This window comes from Myotis brandtii, unplaced genomic scaffold (genome assembly GCF_000412655.1).
Source record: "Myotis brandtii unplaced genomic scaffold, ASM41265v1 scaffold686, whole genome shotgun sequence".
NCBI lineage: Eukaryota > Metazoa > Chordata > Mammalia > Chiroptera > Vespertilionidae > Myotis > Myotis brandtii.
Window position 1 is genome coordinate 847,446 of NW_005370683.1, and position 23,155 is coordinate 870,600.

The 23,155-nt window shown below is 35.7% G+C and overlaps 1 protein-coding gene across 1 annotated transcript; it reads left to right on the plus strand.

The window, feature by feature from the left end:
- The first annotated feature begins 2,773 nt into the window (after positions 1-2,773).
- LOC102241718 (chromosome unknown open reading frame, human C12orf40) lies at positions 2,774-21,369 on the plus strand. Its single transcript, XM_014529527.1, is given in 10 exon segments — positions 2,774-2,810; positions 4,566-4,669; positions 6,328-6,373; positions 6,376-6,447; positions 6,450-6,811; positions 9,377-9,416; positions 17,859-17,991; positions 18,712-18,760; positions 19,665-19,853; positions 21,250-21,369. Coding segments are annotated over 10 exon segments (1,152 nt in total).
- Positions 21,370-23,155: the final 1,786 nt, after the last annotated feature.

Sequence of the window (23,155 nt, forward strand, 5' to 3'; positions counted from 1 at the left end):
CCAGAGGCTTGCCCATATGACAGCGACTGGCACCTTGTCTTGGTCTGGTGCCCCTGCTCACCTGCTCCACCATCCCACCGAAGCTGATGCCGGCCATGTTCCACGCATGCCCCCTGGTGGTCAGCATACGTCATAGTGACCGGTTGTTCGGTTGTTCCGCCATTCAGTCTATTTGCATATTAGGGTTTTATATATATAGATGGGCTTGTCACTTATGGTCTTATATTATGTAAAGTACATTCTCTCTATACTTTTGTGGGAGTTTTTATCATTAAAGGATATTGAATTTTGTCAAATGCTTTTTCTGTAGCTACAGAAATGATTATGTAATTTTTTTTCCATTTTGTTTATGTGGATTATCACATGGATTCATTTGGCGATATTGAACTGTTCTTGCATCCCTGGAATAAATCCCACTTGATCATGGTATATGATCCTTTAATGTTGTGTTGAATTTGGTTTGCTACATTTTGTTAAAAGAATTTTGCCTTACCCTAACTAGTTTGGCTCAGTGGATAGAGCATCAGCCTGTGAAGTGAAGGGTCCCAGGTTCAATTCTGGTCAAGGGTATGTACCTTGGTTTCGGGCACATCCCCAGTAGGGTGTGTGCAGGAGGCAGCTGATCGATGTTTCTCTCTTATAGATGTTTCTAACTCTCTATCCCTCTCCCTTCCTCTCTGTAAAAAAATCAATATGATATATTTAAGAAAAGATTTTTGCCTTTGTGTTCAAAAGGGATATTGACCTGTAATTTTTTTTCCTCGTAGTATCCTTGTCTGGTTTTGGTATCATGGTAATGCTGGCCTGGTAACATGTGTTTGAAAGTGTTTTCTACTCTTCTATTTTTTAGAAGAATTTGAGGGGGATTGATATTAATTCTTTTTTAGATGTTTGGTAGAATTCATCTGTGAAGCCATCTGGTTCTGGACTTTTCTCTATTGGGTGATTTTCAAATAATGATTAAATCTCCTTACTAGTAATTGGTCTATGCAGATTTTCTGTCCTATATAATAAAAGCCTAATATGTTAAGTGTCTGACTGATCTTTCAACCATTCAACCAGTCGCTATGATGCGCACTGACCACCAGGGGGCAGATGCTCTGACCAGTAAGTTAGCTTTCTGCTGGGGTCCAGCCGATTGGGACTGGGTGAGATGGGCTGGGCATGCCCTGGAGCTCTCCCTCGGTCCCTCCCAGGCCCTGATCATGCACTGGTAAGGTCCCTCGGCATGGCCTGTACCCTTTCGCAATCTGGGACCCTCGGGACATGTCGGAGAGATGGTTTCGGCCCAATCCTCACATGTCAGGCCAAGGGACCCCACGGTGCATGAATCTGTGCACCAGGCCTCTAGTTTCTTCATAATTCAGTCTTGAGAGATTGTATGTTTCAAGAAATTATCCATTTGTTTTAGATTGTTCAGTTTGTGGTCTATAATTGTTCACAATTGTCTCTTCTGATTATTGATTTCAGAAAGGAAAGGGAGAGGGAGATAGAAACATCAATGATGAGAGAGAATCACTGATCAGCTGCCTCCTCGGGGATTGAGCCTGCAACCCTAGTATGTGCCCTGACTGGGAATAAAACCTTGACCTCCTGTTTCTTAGGTCAACTCTCAACCACTGAGCCACACTGGCCGGGCCTCTTCTGATCTTTTTTATTTATATGATATCAGTACTAATGTCTCCTCTTTAATTTCTAATTTGAGTCATCTTTTTCTCTTATAAGTTTAGCTAACAGCTTGTTAGTTTTATTTGTCTTTTTTCAAAAAGCCAAATCATAGTTTCATTGATATTTTCTATTGTCTCTTTTTGTCTCTATTTTATTTGTTTCCACTCTGATATATAAGATAGCCATGCTTCAGATAACTTTGGGCTTAGTTCTTTTTCTGGTTCTTTGTGGTGTAAACTTAGGTTATTGATTTGAAAATTTTTTCTTAGTATAGAAATTTATTTCTACAGTCTTTTATCTTAGAATTGCTGTATCCCATAAGTTTTTGTATGTGTGTTTCTGTTTTCATTTCTCTCAAGGTTTTTTTTTTACTTGTTTTAATTTTTTTTTACCCATTGGTTGTTTCAGGGGCATGTTGTTTAGTCTCCATATAAATGTATATTTTCCAGTTTTCTTCTTGTAATTGATTTCTAGTTTTATACCGTTGTAGTTGAAAAAGATGCTCAATATGATTTCAGCCTTCTTAAACGTATTAAGACTTGTTTTGTGGATTAATATATGATCCATCTTGAAGAATGTTTTCTGTGTGCTTGAGAAGAAAGTGTGTTATAATGCTGTTGTATGAAATGTTCTGTAAATGTGTATTAAGTCTATCTGACCTAATGTATAGATTAAGTTCAATGTTTCCATATTGATTTTATATCTGGATGATTCTGATTCCCATTCTGATGTATGTATTTGTTTTTTTCCACAACAAACAATTCTTCAACACCAGCTTGGCATCCTACAATTCACCTCAATTCTGACAGTATCTACTGGAGGTAGTGTTATATTCCACAGGTTGAGGGCTCAGTCTTTCCAGACTCTCTCAACCCACCCTCTCCCTGCCCCAACTTCAATCACCAATTGCAAGTCCAGAATGTCACCTGTGCTTCTGACCAATCAGCTATAGATTGGAGATTCCATAACCCCCTCCTTGGGTTCAATTAATTTACTAGAGGAGTTCACAGAACTCAGAGAAACATTTTACTTACTAGATTGCAGGTTTATTTTAAAAGCGTATAACTTAGGAACAGCCAGTTGGAAGAGAAACATAGGGCAAGATATGGCGAAAGGATATGGAACTTCCATGGACTCTCCAGGTGTGTCCCTCCCCCAAATTTCCACATGTTCACCAACCTGGATTTTATAGAGGCTCCATCACCCAGGCATGATCGATTAAATTATTGGCCATTAGCAACTGATACAACCTTCAGTTCCTCTCCCCTGTTAGGGGGCTTGATTCTCTTGGCAACCGACCCCATCCTAGCTGTGTTCCCAAAGTCACCTCATTAACGTAATATACCTTTCCTTCTCTCATTTAGGAAATTCCACGGGTTTTAGGAGCTCTGTGCCAGGATTGGGGATAATGACCAAATATATATTTCTTATTATATGTCACAGTATCACATTAATCAATGTGTAGTTGAACTGGGGTATTGAAGTCTCCTGCTGATTGTAATGCTGTCTATCTCATCCTTCAGCTCTGTTTCTATTTGCTTTATATATTAAGGTACTCCATTGTTGCGTGCATACATATTTATAATATATCCTCTTGGTGAATTGATGCCGTTATCATTACGTAATGACTTTCTTAGTCTCTTATTACAGTCTTTGGCTTAATGTAGATTTTTATCTGATTTAAGTAAAGCAACCCCAGCTTTTTTTGGTTTCTATTTGCATGGAATATATCTTTCCATCCCTTCACTTTTAGTCTGTACATGTCCTTAAACCTGAGGTGAATTTCTTGTAGGCAACAAATACTTTGGCCAGCCCTGACCAGTTTGGCTCAATGGATAGAGCGTCGGCCTGTGGACTGAAGGGTCCCGGGTTCGATTCCAGTCAAGGGCATGTACCTTGGTTGCAGGCACATTCCCAGTAGAGGGTGTACAGGAGGCAGCTGATCAATGTTTCTCTCTCATCGATGTTTCTAACTCTCTATCCCTCTCCCTTCCTCTCTGTAAAAATCAATAAAATATATTTTAAAAAAATATTTCGGCCATATTTTTTTAATTCATTCAGCAACTTTATATCTTTTGATTGGTGAATTGAGGCCCTTTACATTTAAAGTAATTATTGATCTGTATGGTCTTACTATTGCCATTTTGTTAATTGTTTTTTGTAATTCTTCTGATCCATTCTTCTTCTCTTGCTCTCTTCCTTTGAGATTTGATGATTTTCTGTAGTGTTATGCTTTGATTCCTTTCTCTTTCTCTTTTGTTTATCTACCCTAGGCTTTTATTTTGTGGTTACCATGGATCTTACATAAACATTTAAACAGTCTATTTGAAGCTAATAACAATTAATTTCAAACCCATATCGAAGCTCTCTCAATCCCACCTTTTATGTTTTGATGTCACAGTTTGCATCATTTTCATTGGGTAGGCCATTATCAAATTACTGTGGCTATAGTTTTGTTTTTTTTTTTTGTTTTGTTTTTTTAGTAATCTTGTCAATAACCTTCATAACATAATTATAAGGTATTTACCCACCACCATTTTCTTAGAGTGTTTTGAATTTAATTATACATTTACCTTTATCGGTGAGTTTTATACTTTCATATGTTTTCCTGTTACTAATTAGTATCCTTTTATTTCATTTTAAAGAACTCCCTTTTAACATTTATGGCAAAGCTGGTCTAGTGGTGATGAACTCCTTCAGCTTTTGTTTGACTAGAAAACTCTCTTTCAATTCTGAAGGACAACTTTGTCAGGTAGAGTATTTTTGGTTGGCAGGTTTTTTCTTTCAGCATTTTGAATGTTATGCCACTCTCTTCTGGCCTGCAACGTTTCTGCTGCAAACTTTGCTTATGGTTATGGGGGTTCTCTTATATGTAATACATTGCTTTTCTTTTGCAGCTTTTAAGATTCTTTCCTTGTCTTTAACTTTGACAAATAATTATGATGTGTCTTGGTGTTTGTATCCTCTTATCTGGTCCTTTATGGGCTTCTTGGATCTGGATGTCTGTTACTTTTATCAGATTAGGGAAGTTTTCAATTATCCTTTTTTGGGGGGACCCTTATAATGTGTATATTGGTCTGTCTGATGTTTCCCATAAGTTCCCTAAGCTATCTTTATTATTTTTCATTCTTTAGTCTTTTTGCTCTTTTGATTGGATGAATACCGCTGCCCTGCCTTTGAGTTCACTGATCTTTTCTTCATCTTGATCTAGTTTGCTGTTGAACTTCTTTATTGAGGTTTTTAGTTCAGTTATTGTATTGTTCAGCTCTATGATTTCTGTTTGTTCCTTTTTTACATTTTTTTTAAATCTTTGTTGAAGCTCTTACTTTATTTATGCATACCTATTGAAACTCTTACTTTGTTTATGCATATCTATGCTGACCTCAGCCAGCATCTTTATGACCATTGTTTTTAACTCTATCATTCAAATCACTTTTTTTTTTTTCACTTCATTGCAAGATCTGTTTCTGGAGATTTATCTTGTGCTTTTGTTTGGAACATATTCCTTTGTTTCTTCATTTTCCTGGATCCTCTGGTTTGGCTTCTGAACATTACCTAAAACAGCCAACTCTACCAGTTTGACAAAATGATCTCATGTAGGAGATGAATCTCCTTGATCAGGCTGGTCCTAGCTCCTAATTGTCTCTTAGATTTTGTGATTGTCGGAGCGTCCTTCTTTGTTCTTAGTATTTTCCAGTTGTTGAGGGTGTGGCAAGATCCATGAGTGTTCTAATGGGGAAGATCACAGTCAGCACCTAGATGCCGGCTGATTAGGAGCCTGACCCTCAAGCAGCAGCTGGGGTATGTATGTAGTTAAGACCCTTCCATGGAGAAACTGGGAGATGAGCTCCCTCCTGCCTCCCCCACCCCCCCAATTCTTCTTTGCTGGACCCAGTGTATACTAGTAGTGTCTGGATGGTTCTCTGTGCCCATTAAGAGCGATTTCTTTCTTTGTTACATTCCTAGGGGACCCGTTAATGCAAGCCCCTTTGGTTGTTGGAGTCAGGTGATTTGGGGACCTGTCCTTCTGGTGGCTGTCACAAAAGCTGTAGCACAAGATAAGTGTACAAGCTCCTTCTAGGGACATACTGGCAACTTGGCATTATTACTGGAGTGGACTGGAGGGACAGGCCCTCGGAGGTGTCTGTAGGCTTTCCTGGTCTCTGGGGAAGATCACAGCCAGCCCCTAGATGCCTCCTATATTAGAAGCTTTGCCATCAGGCAGCAGCTTTTAAAATAAGCAGGTACACTTCTCTCTAGGGAAATACTGGGAGATGGGCAATTTTGCTTGATTTCTCTGTGCGGTCTTGGGATGATAGATAGCCAGTTAAGAATTGTTTCTTTGTTTAATACAGTCCTATTTTCATGAATGAAAGCCCCTTTGGCTATCAGAGCCAGGGACCCAGTGACCTGTTAAACTGGGGAATAGATGTAGGTACAAGCTCCTTCAGGTGAGATACTGGTGATTTGGATTGGGTTGGAAGGAGAAGGTGGAGGAGGTATTCCCCAGCTTCCCTGGTCTCTGGAGAGGATTGCAGCCATCCCCTAGTGCCTACTGAAATTATAAGCCTTGATATTAGGCAGTAGCTTTTATAGTATGCAGATAAACCTTTTGAGGGGAAAATTGGAGATGGGTGATTTGCCTGCTTCCTCTACAAGTCTGGCATCGCCCAGACTCTCCCTGAGCTGGAGGTGAACTTGGACCTCATGGCCAGCTTCGGGAACTGAATATGACAGCTGCCAAGGAAATAGAAGTTGATGGCAGTTGGAAAGCTATTATAATTTTGTTCCTGTTCCAAACTGAAATATTTCCAGAAAAATCCAAGTCTGGCTACTACGCGAATTGGAGAAAAAGTTCAGTGGGAAGCAGGTCTTTATTGCACAGAGGAGAATTCTGTCTAAGCCAACTCCAAAAAGCCTTACAAAATATAAGATAAAATGTCACAGGAGCTGCACTCTGATAGCTGTGCGCAACACCATCCTACAGGAGTTGGTTTTCCAAAATGAAATCGTGGGCAAGAGAATCCGCATGAAATTGGATGGCAGCTGTCTCATAAAGGTTCATATATATAAAGCACAGGAGAACAACGTGGAACACAAAGTTAAAACTTTTTCTGGTGTGTATAAGAAGCTCACGGGCAAGGTCTCTCTCTCTGTCTCTCTGTCTCTCTCTCTCACACACACACACACACACACTTCTCTCTCTCTCATGCACATACAAAGAAGTTAGTGGCCCAAAGAAATAGGGGCTGCAGAGCATCTTTTGTAGTTGCAGCCAGCTGCAGGAGCTGGAACAGGATTGCATTTTCAGGGACAGAAATGCCAGTGATGCCAGGGAAGGTATTCACTGCCCAGGAGTGGATGATGCATTTGGTGGTGTTCAGAGTTCACCAGTGCCAGCACTGGTAACTTTAGATACTAATTATGGCAGGATTTTGACTTGGACCCCACAGCTCTCTATACTCCCCCCCCCCACTTTTTTTTTTGCCAGTTGCCAAATCTGCTTCCTCAGCTTTCTTGGTAAGTCTGTTGGCTTCCCAATTTCCTTTTTTTAAAAATATTTTTTATTGATTTCAGAGAGGAAGGGAGAGGGAGAGAAACATAGGAACATCAATGATGAGAGAGAATCATTGATCGGCTGCCTCCTGCACACCCCATACTGGGGATCAGGCCCGAAACCCAGGCATGTGCCCTTGACCGAAATCGAACCCGGGACCCTTCAGTCCATAGACCGACGCTCTATCCACTGAGCCAAACCAGCTAGGGCCCAATTTCCTTTTAGTACATTTATTTTCTGTTTAAATTAGCCAAAAATGCTTCCAATTTCTTGTAACTAATATAATTTTAACTGATGTTGTCTCCTTTTGTAGTGCAGGTAATTGAGACTGACTATATTCAATAAAAACAGTTAGACATACAGTACAAGTTAGTAGCATTGGTTGCCTTAATAATAATTGAAAATGTTCTGTTTAAAAAATTACCTTTGACTTACAAGTCAGGATCCTTTTTCACTTTCACTGTGGTGTGACAAGTAGGCTGATCTGGCAGTTGGTCTTGAATTCCTAATTTTTTTAGGCACATAGAAATAGGGATTATGTAGTACATAGAATTTGGAGAGAGCCATGAGTGTCCTGGACAATGGAAAATCAGCCTTAAATAAAGTCACTTGAATTATACGTATATGAAGACTATTTAGACTTTGGCATGTTCCTCATTCTACTGAGCTTTATAATGTGGGAACTGCTTATAGAATTGATATTTATTATCTTTGAAATCTGGATTAATTAATGTTATTGCTGGCTCTGTCATACTTTTTATATTTCTGAACTTTGCTTTCTATGCCTAAGTTTTATGATGGAAAATAAACTAAATTCTAAGGTCCATTCTAGACTTAGCATTTGACAAATCAATGAAATGTAATTTATTTCCTTTAAAAAAAATAAATTTTGAATGCCAATAGTTCACTTCTGATGCTACATGGAGTTGAATATACCAAATTCTTTGTGCAGTGAACTCAAAATGGTCAGTTAAGACATAGCTATTAGGAAATATGTTAGAGTTCAGTAAGGGGAGAGTCTGGAGGTATTCAGTAAAGTAACTGATATTCATGTAGCTTATGAAAACCATTTGAAAAAAATGAACAGCTTTGTATAGTCACAGTTCACATACTTAGAAAGCAGTATACTGCACTGGTTAAAAACTTCAAAATTAGAATTCTTGGGTTTAAACCTGGGCTCTGCCACTTAGTGTGACTGTGGGCTAGTTACTGAACCTCTCTGTGTCTTAAATCAATAAAATGGGGATAAAAATACAACCTGCCTTACAGAGTTGCTGTGATGATTAAATGAGCTTGTACATATAAAGTATTTGATGTATCTGAAGTGGTGCAAGACATGATACTCATTAGCAATTATTATTTTTGTTATTATATAGTCTCATATAGCTAAGAAAATTTTATCATTTTACTTTAAATTTTTGCACAGATCTTGAATTTGAGACCTTAGTTTTATGTATGTTCAAAATATATTTTGAGCAGATCTGCTTATATTTATAGCATTATATTACTAATACAGCAAATATTTTATAAGCATTAAATACTGTACTATCATTGGGATTCAATGCAGTGTTTGGCACAAAGATCTTAGTTGTGAAAGACATCCATAATAACTAGCTGTTTTTTAAAGAAGATATGACATTTCAAGTACAAATAACTGATATACTAATGTAACTAAAGTTGCTGTAATGAAAAATTTAACATTTCCTTATATCCTATATTTAGATTTTCTCTCTCTATTCCCTGTTTTTTAGTATAATATTAAATACAAAGAACGGTGAAGAAAATAGCAGTGTTGACCAAAAATATTGGTATCAGATGAGAATATTTCAGTGATGTATCCTTTTTAATCATTGATTTCTCTGCTTATATTTATTTTATAATCCATATTTTATGTTTAATTATTTATCATGCCTATAATCTTTTTTATTCTTGGATTTTCTAAGAAAATTATGTGGAATATTATACACTATGCATATTTTAACAACATTTTCATAGTTTCTTTTCAGAAATAATATAATTATGACTACACTTAAAAATATTTTTTTATCACTGCACTTTTAGTTGTAATTCCAAGTCTTCAATTCAGCTGAAGTGACAGTTATTTTAGAGACCACTTCTTTAATTGTTATATTTTTATCTTTCTCTTTTCAGGACCAGGGTTCTGCTCAAGCAGGAAAAGAGAAAGCAAAAGGTAAAAAACATTTATTTTTGTGTTAGCTTTATGAGAAAAGTGATCTTTTGAAGCATTTTTTCCAGGTTTATAAATTCTTCTAAGTGAAATTGTAAAACCATCTTCCTTTAGTCTTTCCCTCTTCGTAGATAGCTAGATTATCCACCTATATTGCTCAGGTAGAAACTTAAGGATCATTGTTGATTCTTGTCATTTTAGTTCTAACATATATCACAAGTCTGATCACTTCTCATTACCTATTAGCATCCTGATTCAAATCATCATCATTTATTGCCTCGAGTAATATAATGGCCTTATAACCTAAATCCTACTTTTTAAGTTTTTAATTACATTGATTGTATTACATAGTGAAGTTGAGCATGTAACTACCTTACAACTGAGCGGTATATATTGAGAGAAATTCTTTCATATCTGCACTTTGAGACATGTACAAACTTGTTTGGATCATTGTTGTTAAGTAGCAAACAAAAAAAGAGAGAGATAGAAAAGAAGAGAGAAAGGAAAAGGCAGGGGAGGGGATCATCCAAATGTCCTTTAGCAGTAAAATGGTTAAACAAAATGTGGCACACCTAAGTAATGGTACAACAGTGGAAATATATCAACTATGTACATGTAATTCAAGTAGACTAATCTTAACAACATAAGGTTGAACAAAGCAACTCACAGAAGAATACAGGCAGTAAGATTGCATTTACAAAAAGTTTCAAAACAGGCAAAAATATGTTCAAAGGTAGTAAAATTTAGAAAAAGTAAGGAAGTGATTACTATGAAAGCAGGATAGTTGGTAACTCAGTGAAATGATACCTTAACAATTTAGTATTTCCTTGGTTACTAATGAGGGTTTCATTCAGGTTTCCTCTTTTGTGATGTGCTTTTTCAAGCATGTTGTTCATTTTTTATTTGGATTGTTTGTCTTTTTCTTACTGTGACTTTATATATTTAGGACTTCTTTGTTAGTCATATTAGTGTACTCTGTTGCTTTTATTTATTTTTTTAATATATTTTATTGCTTTTTTACAGAGAGGAAGGGAGAGGGATAGAGAGTTAGAAACATCTATGAGAGAGAAACATCGATCAGCTGCCTTCTGCACACCTCCCACTGGGGGTGTGCCCACAACCAAGGTACATGCCCTTGACCTGAATCGAACCTGGGACCCTTCAGTCCGCAGGCCGACGCTCTGTCCACTGAGCCAAACCGGTCAGGGCATGTGGCTTTTATTTTTACTTAATTCTGTCTTTGAGGAAAGTTTTTTAATTTTGTTTAGGTGAAGTTATCAACTTTTTCTGCTTTATCTTTTACACCTTGTGACCTGTTCTCCACATAGTGGTTAGTATGATTTTTTAAAAGCACAAATCACAATGTATCATTCCCTGGCTTAAAAGCCTCAATTGCTTTTCATTGCTTTTAGAGAGTAAAATCTGATTGAACCATAGCCTGCAGTGACCTGAAGAATCTGCACCCTGCCTGCTTCTCTGACCTCATTTCTTACCACTTGCCCTATTGTTCATTGTATTTCAGCCACACTGCCCTCTTTCTGTTACTCTTCTTCTTTTCTTCTATAATATTCTCCCTCAAGATATTTGCATGTGTGCCTTGTCAACAGTTGTGTCTCAGCTAAAGTATCTCCTCTTAGATTGGTTTCTCTAATCACTCACTACATCTAAAACTTTTCCACCCTCCAGTACCCATTCTCTTGTACCCTCTTTTATTCATCACTCTTTTCATAATATGATATTTTCTTGCTTCTTTTTTAACTCTGTTCTCCTCCCCTTCCATTAATGAAAAGAGGGATCTTATTACTTTTTATCATATCCTGTGCTTTGAACTGTGTCTAGCAGTAACACAGGCATTCAATAATAAATATACTAAGAATGTAATCTGTCCCCAGACTATTTTTAAAAAATAATTTTACTCTATTTGGACCATTCTTTTGAATATTTACAAGCAAGGGAAAGACATAATTCTTTCCCCAAGTGTTATTCTCTAGTCATGTCACTTTCCTATTCATTGAAAATTTCATATTGCTTCCCCAAACCTCTTCCCAACCCTATTCTCTATTCCTTCATACTCAGTAGATACCCTTGTCTCATATCTCAGAGGAAATAGCAGCTATTGGATGAGAATTATCTGAGTTTCTACCACCAGTTCTGTAAACTACTTCACATCTTCACCCATCTTCTACCGTTCCCTGTCAACTGGAGGCTTTCTATTGGTATTTCAGTTCTCTTCTATTAAAACAAGTAAAACCCTCTCTGAATCCTTTCTCTTTCTTGCTATGCCCCTTCACTCTTATCTCCCATTTGCTTCTCAATCCATTATACTATACAGCTCTTACTAATGTCAAAATTGAATTTCATATTGTTCCATTTCAAGGATATTTTTCAGTCCAATTTGCTTTAATATGCTATCATCTCCTGAACAGTTTTTCATTTCCTTTATTTTTTTTCTTATAATTGATACATCAATTATAATAGCCATAGTCATTTTTTCAAGGGTTGGGGAGTGGGGAGGGTGAAGGGGGATATTTACATTCTAAAGGTCCTGTCGTTTTATTGCTGAACTATATAGTGTAATGCTTTTAAAGACATTTAAATCCAAGTTGGGGTTGCACATCACTCAAATCTATATATATAAAAGCCTAAGCAACCGTTACAACCAGTCGACCGAATGACTGGTCGCTATGACATGCACTGACCACCAGGGGGCAGACACTCAACACAGGAGCTGCCTCCTGGTGGTCAGTGCACTTCCACAACCAACCTCCCGCGGTCCCTCCTCCCTGGCCAGCCGGCCCCAATCGGCCCTGATTGGGACTGGGCGAGACGACCCCTATTGGTGACCAGGCCAAGGGACTCTGCTTGTGCACAAATTCGTGCATGGGGCCTCTAGTGAAATATAAATAGGTACCTTTTATCTATGGTTAATTTTGCATAACAATGTGACATTTACTTTTTTGCTTGATAGCTGGCAAGTCTCTTACAGATCTTACAGTATTTACAATCTTAAAGGTCTATTATAATTAACAATATTTTGAAATGTTACTGTGAAAGAACCTTAACTTCTTAGAAAAGTGATACTACCTTTTGTATTAAATTTTTTGCCACATTGGGCTTTTTCTACTTTTGGTATCTCACATTTATAATCCATGTTTATGGTATTGTATTGTGAGTATTTGATGGAAGAGAAGATGTTTCCACAATTTGTTTTTTAGTGTCTAATATATAATAATTGCTCAGTAAATGAATTTTAAACAAATAAATGCCTTTGAACTTGGTGAATTAAAGATGTAATCTGAAAAAAAAAGAATGAAGATAAGGAAGAATAATTATAGTTCAAACAACCAAGAAAAAAATAAATACTGGGTGAAAATGATAATTATATGCAAGTCTGGTTTTAAAAAATGTGGAAGTCGTGGAGGAATAACAAAGGGAATTAAATTGGCTTTGGCTGGAGATTAATTCTCACAGGCTTTTTCTTTTTTTTTTTAATCTTTATTGTTGAAAGTATTACATATGTCCCTTTTGCCTCCCATTGACCCCTTATAGCAGTGATTCTCAACCTTCCTAATGCCGTGACCCTTGAATACAGTTCCTCATGTTGTGGTGACCCCCAACCATAAAATTATTTTTGTTGCTACTTCATAACTATAATTTTGCTACTGTTATGAATCATAATGTAAATATCTGATATGCAGGATGTATTTTCATTGTTACAAATTGAACATAATTAAAGCATAGTGATTAATCACAAAAATAATATGTAATTATATATGTGTTTTCCGATGGTCTTAGGCGACCCCTGTGAAAGGGTCGTTCGACCCCCAAAGGGGTTGCGACCCACAGGTTGAGAACCGCTGCCTTATAGCCTGTCCCCCCACCCACCCAGGCTTCTTTTTCTTTTCCTCTTTTCAGTTGACTTTTAATTGCCTTCAGCTGTGCATATCTTTAAGGCTTTTTTATGTCAGTAGGATAACATACCTTGTAGAAAAACAAATTTTTAGCTTGTTAGATTTGTTTTATAAGACTTTTTAAAACTTTCTACACTCACATAATTTTTAATCTTTTGATACCTGGGAATTACTTTATAAAGTTCTGTTTTAAAGGCATTCATTTAACAAAAGAAAGATTATAACTGGTTGTGAAATTTCGAGTCTTTAGGCAAATTACAGGTCATCATGAATGAATTTAATTTATATGTAAACATATAACAGGGGTGTCACAAAATATGAAAATATTAAATTATTTAATAGCATTATTGTCTTTTGCTATTTATTTTTCTGCCAGAAATCTTATGGTTGCTGTGGTAATTTTTACATTTTTAATTATTTTAGGAATATTTTGAAAAGAAAAGGTTCAAATCAAAAATGAAATTACTGGGAGTTTTATCACCTGTCAAAAATTCCACTGTCAGTTTAGACCTCCTTAACCTATATGTGGTAAATCAGATCTCTTGCCAGAAGAAAACACCTGGTAAGTAATTCTAAATAGCATTTTGTTTTGACTCTGATGCGATCATAGCATTTAGTTTTCTAATAAGTTTATAATTTTAGAGCTCAATCGATGTGGAAAGTAAACTAATTGTATAAATTGGTTGTCCTCTTAAATTAGAAGCCTTAATTTTTTTTTTAAGATACATATATATATATATATTGATTTCTGAGAGGAAGGAAGGGGGAGGGAGGATGGAGCCAGGAAGTAGACATGTGTCCTGAGGGGAATGGAATTGAACCATCAGATCCTGGATCATAGGTAGATGCGGGCAGGAATAAAAGATTTTATAAATCTGTTTGATGTATTTACTTTCCCCCTTCACTTGTATAATACAGTGTTATCACCTATAGTTACCACATTTTCTTTGTTTCTTTATTTATTTAAATATATTTTTATTAATTTCAGAGAGGAAGGGAGAGGGAGAGAGATAGAAACATCAATGAGAGAGAATCATTGATCGGCTGCCTCCTGCATGCTTCCTGCTGGGGATCAAGCCCACAACCCAGGCATGTGTCTTTGACCAGAATGGAACTGGGGACTCTTTAGTCCCCAGCCTGGTGCTCTATCCACTGAGCCAAACCAGCTAGGACTAGTTACCACATTTTACATTAGATCCTTAGACCTTACTCAGTTTATGGGTGAAAGTTTATACCATTTTACCAGCTCTCCCTATTTCCCCTACTCCCCAGTCCCAGCCCCCAGCAACCGCTTTGTATTCTTTGTATTTGACTTTTAACTTTTTTTATTTTTTAGATTTCACAGATAAGTGATGCCATGTAGTATTTGTCTTTATCTGGCTTATTTCATTTAGCTTGATGCCTTCAAGGTCCATCCATGTTGTCACAAATGAAAGGATTTCCTTCTTTTTCATGGTTGAAGAATATTCCATTGTGTATTATACACCACATCTTCATTCATCTCTCCATGGACACTGAAGTCGTTTCCATATCTTGGCTATTGTGAATGTTGCAGTAAATCTGGCAATGCAGATATCTTTTCAACATCCTGTTTTCATTTCCTTTGGATATATACCACAAGTAGGATTCTGAATCATAGGGTAGTTCTTTTAATTTTTTGAGGAACCTCCATACTGTCCTTCACAGTGACTGCACCAACTTACATCCCCACCAAAAGTGTACAAGGGTTCCCTTTTCTCCATATCCTTGCCACCAATTGTTATCTTGTCTTTTTTATGATACCCATTCTAATAGGTGTGAGGTGATATCTTGTGGTTTGGATTTGCATTTCCCCCAAGGATTAGTAATAGTGGGCACCTTTTCATTTTGATGTTGGCCATTTGTATGTCTTTTTTGAAAAAATATCTTTTCAACCTGCTGGTGTGGCTCAGTGGTTGAGTGTCAACCTATGAACCAGGAGGTCATGGGTCGATTCCCAGTCAAGGTATGCGCCCAGGTTGTGGGTTCGATCCCCAGAGTGGGGCTTGCAGGAGACAGCTGATCAGTGATTCTCTCTTATCATTGATGTTTCTATCTCTCCCTCTCTGAAATCAATAAAAATATATTTTTAAAATGTGTATATCTTTTCAGGTCCTCTGCCCATTTTAAGTATTAGCTTGCTTGTTTTGTGTTAGTGAATTATATGAGTTCTTTACATGTTATATTTTGGATATTAACCCCTTATGAAATACATGATTTACAAATATTTGATGTTTCATCTCTCCCTCTCTGAAATCAATAAAAATATATTTTTAAAATGTGTATGTCTTTTCAGGTCCTCTGCCCATTTTAAGTATTAGCTTGCTTGTTTTGTGTTAGTGAATTATATGAGTTCTTTACATGTTATATTTTGGATATTAACCCCTTATGAAATACATGATTTACAAATATTTTTCCCATTTCATAGGTTGCCTTTTTATTTTGTTGAGGTTTTCCTTTTCTGTGAAGAACTTTTTAGTTTTATATAATCCCACTTATTTATTTTTGCTTTTGGTGTAATGTCCAAAAATTATTACCAAGGAGCTTATCTCTTATTTTTTTCTTTTAGGAGTTTAATGGTCTTCAGGTCTTAACTTTCAAGTCTTTAATCCATTTTGAGTTGATTTTTTATGTATGATTTAAGATACTGTCCCATTTTCTTTTGGATGTGGCTGTCCAATGATGTATTTACCTTTACATATTTTCTTTCTCCCCACTTTCTTTTCATTCATACATTCAACATATGTTTATTGACTATCTACCATAAGTTTTATGTTGGATCCTGGGAATAGAACAGCAAGTGATGGGGTCAGCTGTGCTACTCAAATTTATGATACCTTGTCATGGTAAATATTTTAAGCTGAAGGAATTTGAGAAGCAGGATGTGCAGGAGGATTCTCATGTGAGAGGTGCTTTCCTTAAACATGGAGAATATTTATCTCCATGACAGAGGAACACAGAGAGGAATCTAGATGAACAGGTTTCCCCAGTTTATAACACTTAGCTCATATCCTTTTTGTCCTATCACTTTTTCCCACTTTTCACTTTTCATCAAACTTAGCATGAAAATGCTCATGTTTTAACCACTTCTTTGGGTCTTCATTTCCTTATAAAGTTTTTCACATAAAGCCTTATATTGAGTAAATTTATTAATTTCTCTTTTCTTATAGGAACATCAGCTGAAAATTTAGAAGGGTAGAAGAAAAGGATATTTTTCCTCCTCAACAAAAACAAAACTTTATTAGTCAGGATTCATGACTGCAAATGACAGAATTTATATATATATATATTTACTTACTTAATGTTATGGACTAAATGTCTCCTCAACCCCAGTTCATATGTTGAAATCCTAACCCCCAATGCCATGGTATTAGGAAGTGGGGTCTTTAAGAAGTGATTAAGTTATTAGGGTGGAGCTCTCATGAATGGAATTAGTGCCCTGATAAAAGAGATTCCAGAGATCTCTCCCACACCTTTCACCATGGCTGTCTATGAACTGGAAGAGGGCCCTTATCAGACACCGAATCTGGCAGCGCCTTTATCTTGGACTGCCCTGCTGCCAGACTGATAGATAAATATTCGTTGTTTATAATCCACCCAGACCATGGTATTCTGTTACAGTAGCTTGAATGGTTTGACACTTAACTAAAAGGAAGAATAACGGTGCAGCTGGGCCTCAGAGACTGCTTGAATTAGAGACTTGAATGCTATGAAAGATTCTCAGTTACGATATTCTCTCTGACCGTTTTCATCACTGAGGTTTAAAACATGACCTTAAAAAAACTAATATTGCTCATATTTTAGTTTTGCCGCTAGGGAAATAGTGAGAATTGTTTCTCCTGCTTCTGAATTTTTAAATTCCTCTGAAGGATGTTGCCTTGCCCTGTTGATGTCAGGTCCCAGCACTGGAACAATTACTTAATACCAGAGAGATGTGATATTATTGATTCATCTTGGGTCAGATAGCTAACCCTAAATGAATCATTTTTCCAGAGAGGTAGGATTTTTATAAGAAGATAGAAAGTCTTTTCTAGAGCTATATAGTCTGTGCATGTGTAAAAAGCACTCCCCAGAACAGGAGAGCAGTTAAAAGTACTGAACAGACAAAATAGTGAAATCTTTTATAAGGAGAGACAAAGTTTAAAATCTAGTGAGGGATATGGAGTTAATTAAGTACAATAAACTATGGTAAGTGATATAATAGAGAATATATGTAGTGTTATGGCAATATATAACATAGCACCTCATATAGTCTGGGGGTCAGGGAAGGCTTGGAGGGAAAAAAGTAGAACTGAATTAGTAGAGCCCCTTTTATGAGGAATATGTAAGATGAAAAAGATGATTTGAATGATCTGTGATAGGTAATGATTTTTTTTAGCATATATGGAATATAGATGGTTTTAGTAAATGTAAGATGTATATTTATTTAATGAACAGAGTATATCAAAAAGTGCTTTTAAAATATTTTGTCATCCATTTTATTTTTAAATTATAGTGTGTTTTTTTGTTGTTACAGAAACTATGAGAAAACCAATCCATGTGAATATGAATAGAGACATAAAAATGCCCCTAAAAAAGCATGATTTAGAACTTCCAATGTCGCCTCCCTGTGTACCATCTAAACTCTGCATTGATGATCTAGAAAGCAGGTGAGTTTTGGCTAGGTTAAATATTGTTAGGTATTTAGATGTATCATTTATTGACACTTTTATTCCTTGAAAATGTACAAAGGGCTTATTCTTCTATCTCAAGTTTTTGTCTTGCTGTATTATTAAACTATTAAGACCTTTGTTAAATAACCTGATGTTCATATTCAGTATTTTGTATGCATAGTTTGACTTTCCTTATCATAAAAATGTCTCTTTAGTAATAGTATCCATACTAATAAAAGGGTAATATGCTAATTAGACTGGGTCGACCCAACATCTTCCAGTCATCCTGCCTTCCTTCTGGAGAAAGCCACAGTGGTGGGGGCCAAGGCAGAGGCAGTTAGGGGTAATCAGGCCGACAGGGGAGGGCAGTTAGGGGCGATCAGGCAGGCAGGGGAGGGCAGTTAGGGGCAATCAGGCAGGCAGGCAGGCAGGCGAGTGGTTAGGAGCCAGTGGTCCCAGATTAGAGAGGATGCAGGCTGGGCTGAGGACAGATTAGAGAGGATGCAGGCCGGGCTGAGGGACCCCCCCCCTGCACGAATTTTGTGCACTGGGCCTCTAGTAATTTTTATAAAACTCAGTCATAGTATGTCCCAGGAATGATTTGAGTTTCATATGTTTTTGTGTATTTGGATATAAAAGTATGAATTTTAAAGCATATATAAAAAGCCAATTTTATTGCCCTGTCTATTTTTAATCTTAAATTTTAATTTTAATTAGTATGCATCATCAAAGACTGGGAAGCAAGGAAGAACTGGGCCCGGTTCAGGTGAGAATGAAAAAGAATTTTTATAAGTTATTTTAACAAATGTGGCATCCTGCCAAATAATACATTTTTTAATATTAGGAAAAAATATTTATCCTTTAAAAATTTTTAGTCTTTAAAATTATTATTTTAAAAGTTTTTAATGTAAGGAACCTGTACGATAAAAAATGTTTTAGTTGTCTGTGTATGAGAAACCTTTTGGAGTTGTGGTAATGTAGACTAGGCCTGTACGTGTATAACATTTGATTCTGCTTGTTATTTACATATTGCAAAGGATAAGTCAGTTAGGGATTTCTATTTGGGTTCATGTGATAATTGGCAATTTATCCTTCAGGTATAGTGACCAGATTGCTTTATTTTATATCAAATTATGATTTTCAGAATTCATGTTGATCCCAAGATTATTTTTCTTTTAAAGTATTGCAAATGATTATTTTTTAGCAAATAATGTTTTAAGAAATTAGAAAATGCATAGATTGTGATTAAAGCCTGAAATTTTAAGGTCCAACACCATATTATCTTCTTTTCCTTTTTTTGAATTGCCAGAGTTAAACTACATCAAAAATATAATGGCAGTAATACTAAAATCTCTTGGAAATCTTTTCATCTGAATTTGTGGGTTAATGAAACACAGAGTTCCTGTCATTAGGAGATGACAAGCAGGAATGGAGCTTTAGGGTGGAGGGGATCAAGGGTGAGAAAGGCAGATGGAAGGAACCTTCTAAGTACATGCTTAGATGATAACTTCTCTTGTCTTAAAAAGTCCTGTCAATTACTGATGACTTGCCTTTCCTTGGGACTTTTTCTCCAATGTATGCATGACCTATTCACTTCTTTTTTGACTTTTGTCTTCTCTAGTTTATTTATTTTATTTGAAATTCACATGATTGTATCTTTTTTCCTATAGTTGTCACAAGTCATGGACTCATATAGAATTTTTGAACCTCAGTTCAACAGAGTAGAAAACTGCAGTTTCACACCATCATCTTTTTCTGCAGAATTATCTTCTAACAGAAATGTTACAAAACAAAATTTCGTCCCCAGAATAGCACCTAGTCCTCAGAAAGTTGCATATGAAAAAAAACAGAATGAGCAGGTATCTTTGAATCATTAGTTCTAAGTATTTTATATGATTATATTTTTATGGCATTCTTTTTTCTTTTATAAAATAAAAAAAATCAGTGTGAATTGCTATAGGTATAGCCAAATTAGGAGATAAAATTAAGTATAATATTTCCTCTTAAGACAAAAGCTTAATTCTCTTTACTAGATAATGAATCCAAACACTGGAATGTTCTTTAAAAATCTTTGAAATCACCATCCTGTTATAAAATTGTTGATAGTGAAAATGAAAATTCAGTATATTTTATAATAGTTGATACTTGTAATCACAGTAAATGACTGGTTGGTATGAAAGGGTCCTGTGAATAGTAATACATAATTTCAACGTGTCATAGAAGTCTGTTAAAGTATGAGCTGTGATAGCTTGATTCTTTTTATGATTTGACAAATGAGAACTGGTCAAATACATGTTAATTAAAATTATACAAATAGGAATCATTGCTAATAATGGAAGACTGGCGATATGCCTTGATATTTTCAGAGGGATATATATAAATATATATATATATATGTCAGAGAAAAATTTGAAGGGCACTCCTTTGGTTCAGATGAATCTTCCTCTATTTCAAGAAGCAAGAAAAATCTCAAATAAATAATCTAACCCTATGCCTAAAAGAACTAGAAAGAGAACAAGAAAATCCCAGAGTGAGCAGAAGGATGAAAATAATAAGATCAGAGTGGAAATAAATGACAGTCTAAAAAACAATATAAAAGATCAATGAAGCCAAGAGTTGGTTGGAACTCTCATTTCTTTGTTTCATGGCTTATAAATAAAATATACTACGGGTATAAATTATTATTGCTAGATAGATTAGCATTGGGCCAATATAAAATCTTACATTTATATGGTACCTTCCACATTAACAAATAGATTATCTCATCTGCTTTTCACATCAGTCTTCACATATTTTCCCCTGTTGTACTCAATGATATTTGGAAATATTAAAGTAGCAGTCTATAAAATTAATGAGTAAATGGAAGAACTGAGATAATTACAGCTATTTCCTTGGGAGAAAATATTATTTTCTCTCAGAGAAATTTTAACTTTTCTCATGATTCTGGTGTCCTGGGTATTTCTTTAATTTTTTTTTTATTGTCTAAAGTAATTTTTTTTAACTTCTGAGAAAATAATTAGCTCCACAAGGTGTCAACTCTGTTAGTTTAACAATTATTCAAATATTGATAATGCTTTCTTTGTTAGAACAGTGTTTATTTTGTTTTCAATAAGGACATGATTCCTTTATTTTAGACTTAAATCACATTTTTTTCAATATAGATGTCCACTTAAATGGCATATCATGATAAGTAATTTTAATTGCGTATATGAACATTTACCATTTTTTCAGGTTCTTCCTTTCTTTTTTTTCCAGCTCAGTAATGTCAATTATTCTAATTACTTGTTTTCCAAATTAAATGAAAGTCAAGATGCTCTTAGTCCATCATATAAAACAGCACAAATTGGAACATTATTTGAAAGATTAAGCAGGTGAGCAAAGATATGGCAGGAAACAAAGAACCTGCAGCATTCTTTCTTTGAGTTATTAATCTGATTTTAACGTACACAAATATTTTTAGTTAAAAATGCAAGCAGACCTAAGTAATACTAATAGAAAATATCCACTAGATTAATATATAGCATTTAAATAAAATAGTTTTAAATAATTATTTTCTAATGGGCACACCTACCTTTTATTTATGTATGTAAAAATATTTTGGGCCAAGACACTTTGCACTTGTTTTATAATCTCCATGAATTACTAGTTTCTTTTTCTGTGTCATAAACATAATTTCTATTTCATTTATGTCTATTGATCAATGCCTCACTTTTATTTTCTTGATTTCTGTATATAAACCCTAGTTTATTGTTTTAAATCCATTAAACTTGAAAACCAGTTTGAGTCACTCTTTGTAATTGTGGTGAAAAAACCTTGACTCTGTAATTCTATTCCAGTCTTCCTCATTTTATAAAATAACACTCTATTCACTAAGTTGCTTAAACCAAAAGTTGTCCTTGATTCCTTCCTTTCTCCTTCAACTCCCAATATCCATTTCAACAACAAAGTATTGCCAATTCTGTATTCTAACATAAAATTATCTGCTCATGTTTCTATCTCTACAGTTTCATCTCAGTTTAAGCTACCACTGCCTTTTGCCTAGCCGTGGTCGGCAAACTGCAGCTCGCGAGCCACATGCGGCTCTTTGGCCCCTTGAGTGTGGCTCTTCCTAAGCCTTAGGAGTACCCTAATTAAGTTAATAACAATGTACCTACCTATATAGTTTAAGTTTAAAAAATTTGGCTCTCAAAAGAAATTTCAATCGTTGTACTGTTGATATTTGGCTCTGTTGACTAATGAGTTTGCCGGCCACTAATTGCCTAGAGAATTGTTACAGCTCCATAACAGTCCTTTTTGTTTCCTCTTTGTCCTCAGATCCATTTGTTTTACAGCTTTATTAATGTATAATCAGCATACTACAAACTGAACCTATTTAGAATGTGCACTTTAAGTTTTGACATATGTCAAAGATAATGAATATAGTATTCATCATCCCTAGTAGTTTCTTTGGGCACCTTTGTAATTCCTTCCTCTGACCATGTCACATCCCTTACCCTCCTCCCAAGGCAACTACTGATCTGCTTTCTGTATGGAGTTCCTTTTGTCGGAAGGTTTTTGTTTTTGTTTCTTTAACTATCATATTTTACTAGATATAGGCTAATAATGTTTTTATTTGTTGAGTGAGCTTTGGTAGTTTGTCATACAATGAATGTATCTTATTTTTATTAATTAAAAATTTAAATGCACGCTATTTTTTATGTTGTAGCATTTATTGACTTATAGTTATTTATAAAATTTCCTTTTTATGTATTTAAAATCTTTAACATCTATGGTGATGTCTTTTCTCGCATTTTTAATATGGTAAGTTGTATTTTTTCCCCTTTCTCCCAGTTATTCTGAATAGAGGCTTACCAATTTTATTTACCTACTCCCTGAATCATCTCTCAGTTTCACATATTTCTCTTTTCGTGTGTGTGTGTGTGTACACGCATGCGCGCGCACTCATTGCATTTTTTCTTTTTCATTTTAGAGAGGGAGGAGGGAGGGAGAGAGGAAGAGAGAGAATGACAGACAGACAGACTGACACCAATTGCCTCTTGTACATGTCCCAACCAGGGATTGAACCCACAACCTATTTATGTGCCCTGGCCAGGAATAGAACCCACAACCTTTCGGTGTACGGGATGATGTTTTAACCAACTGAACCACACTGGCCAGGGCT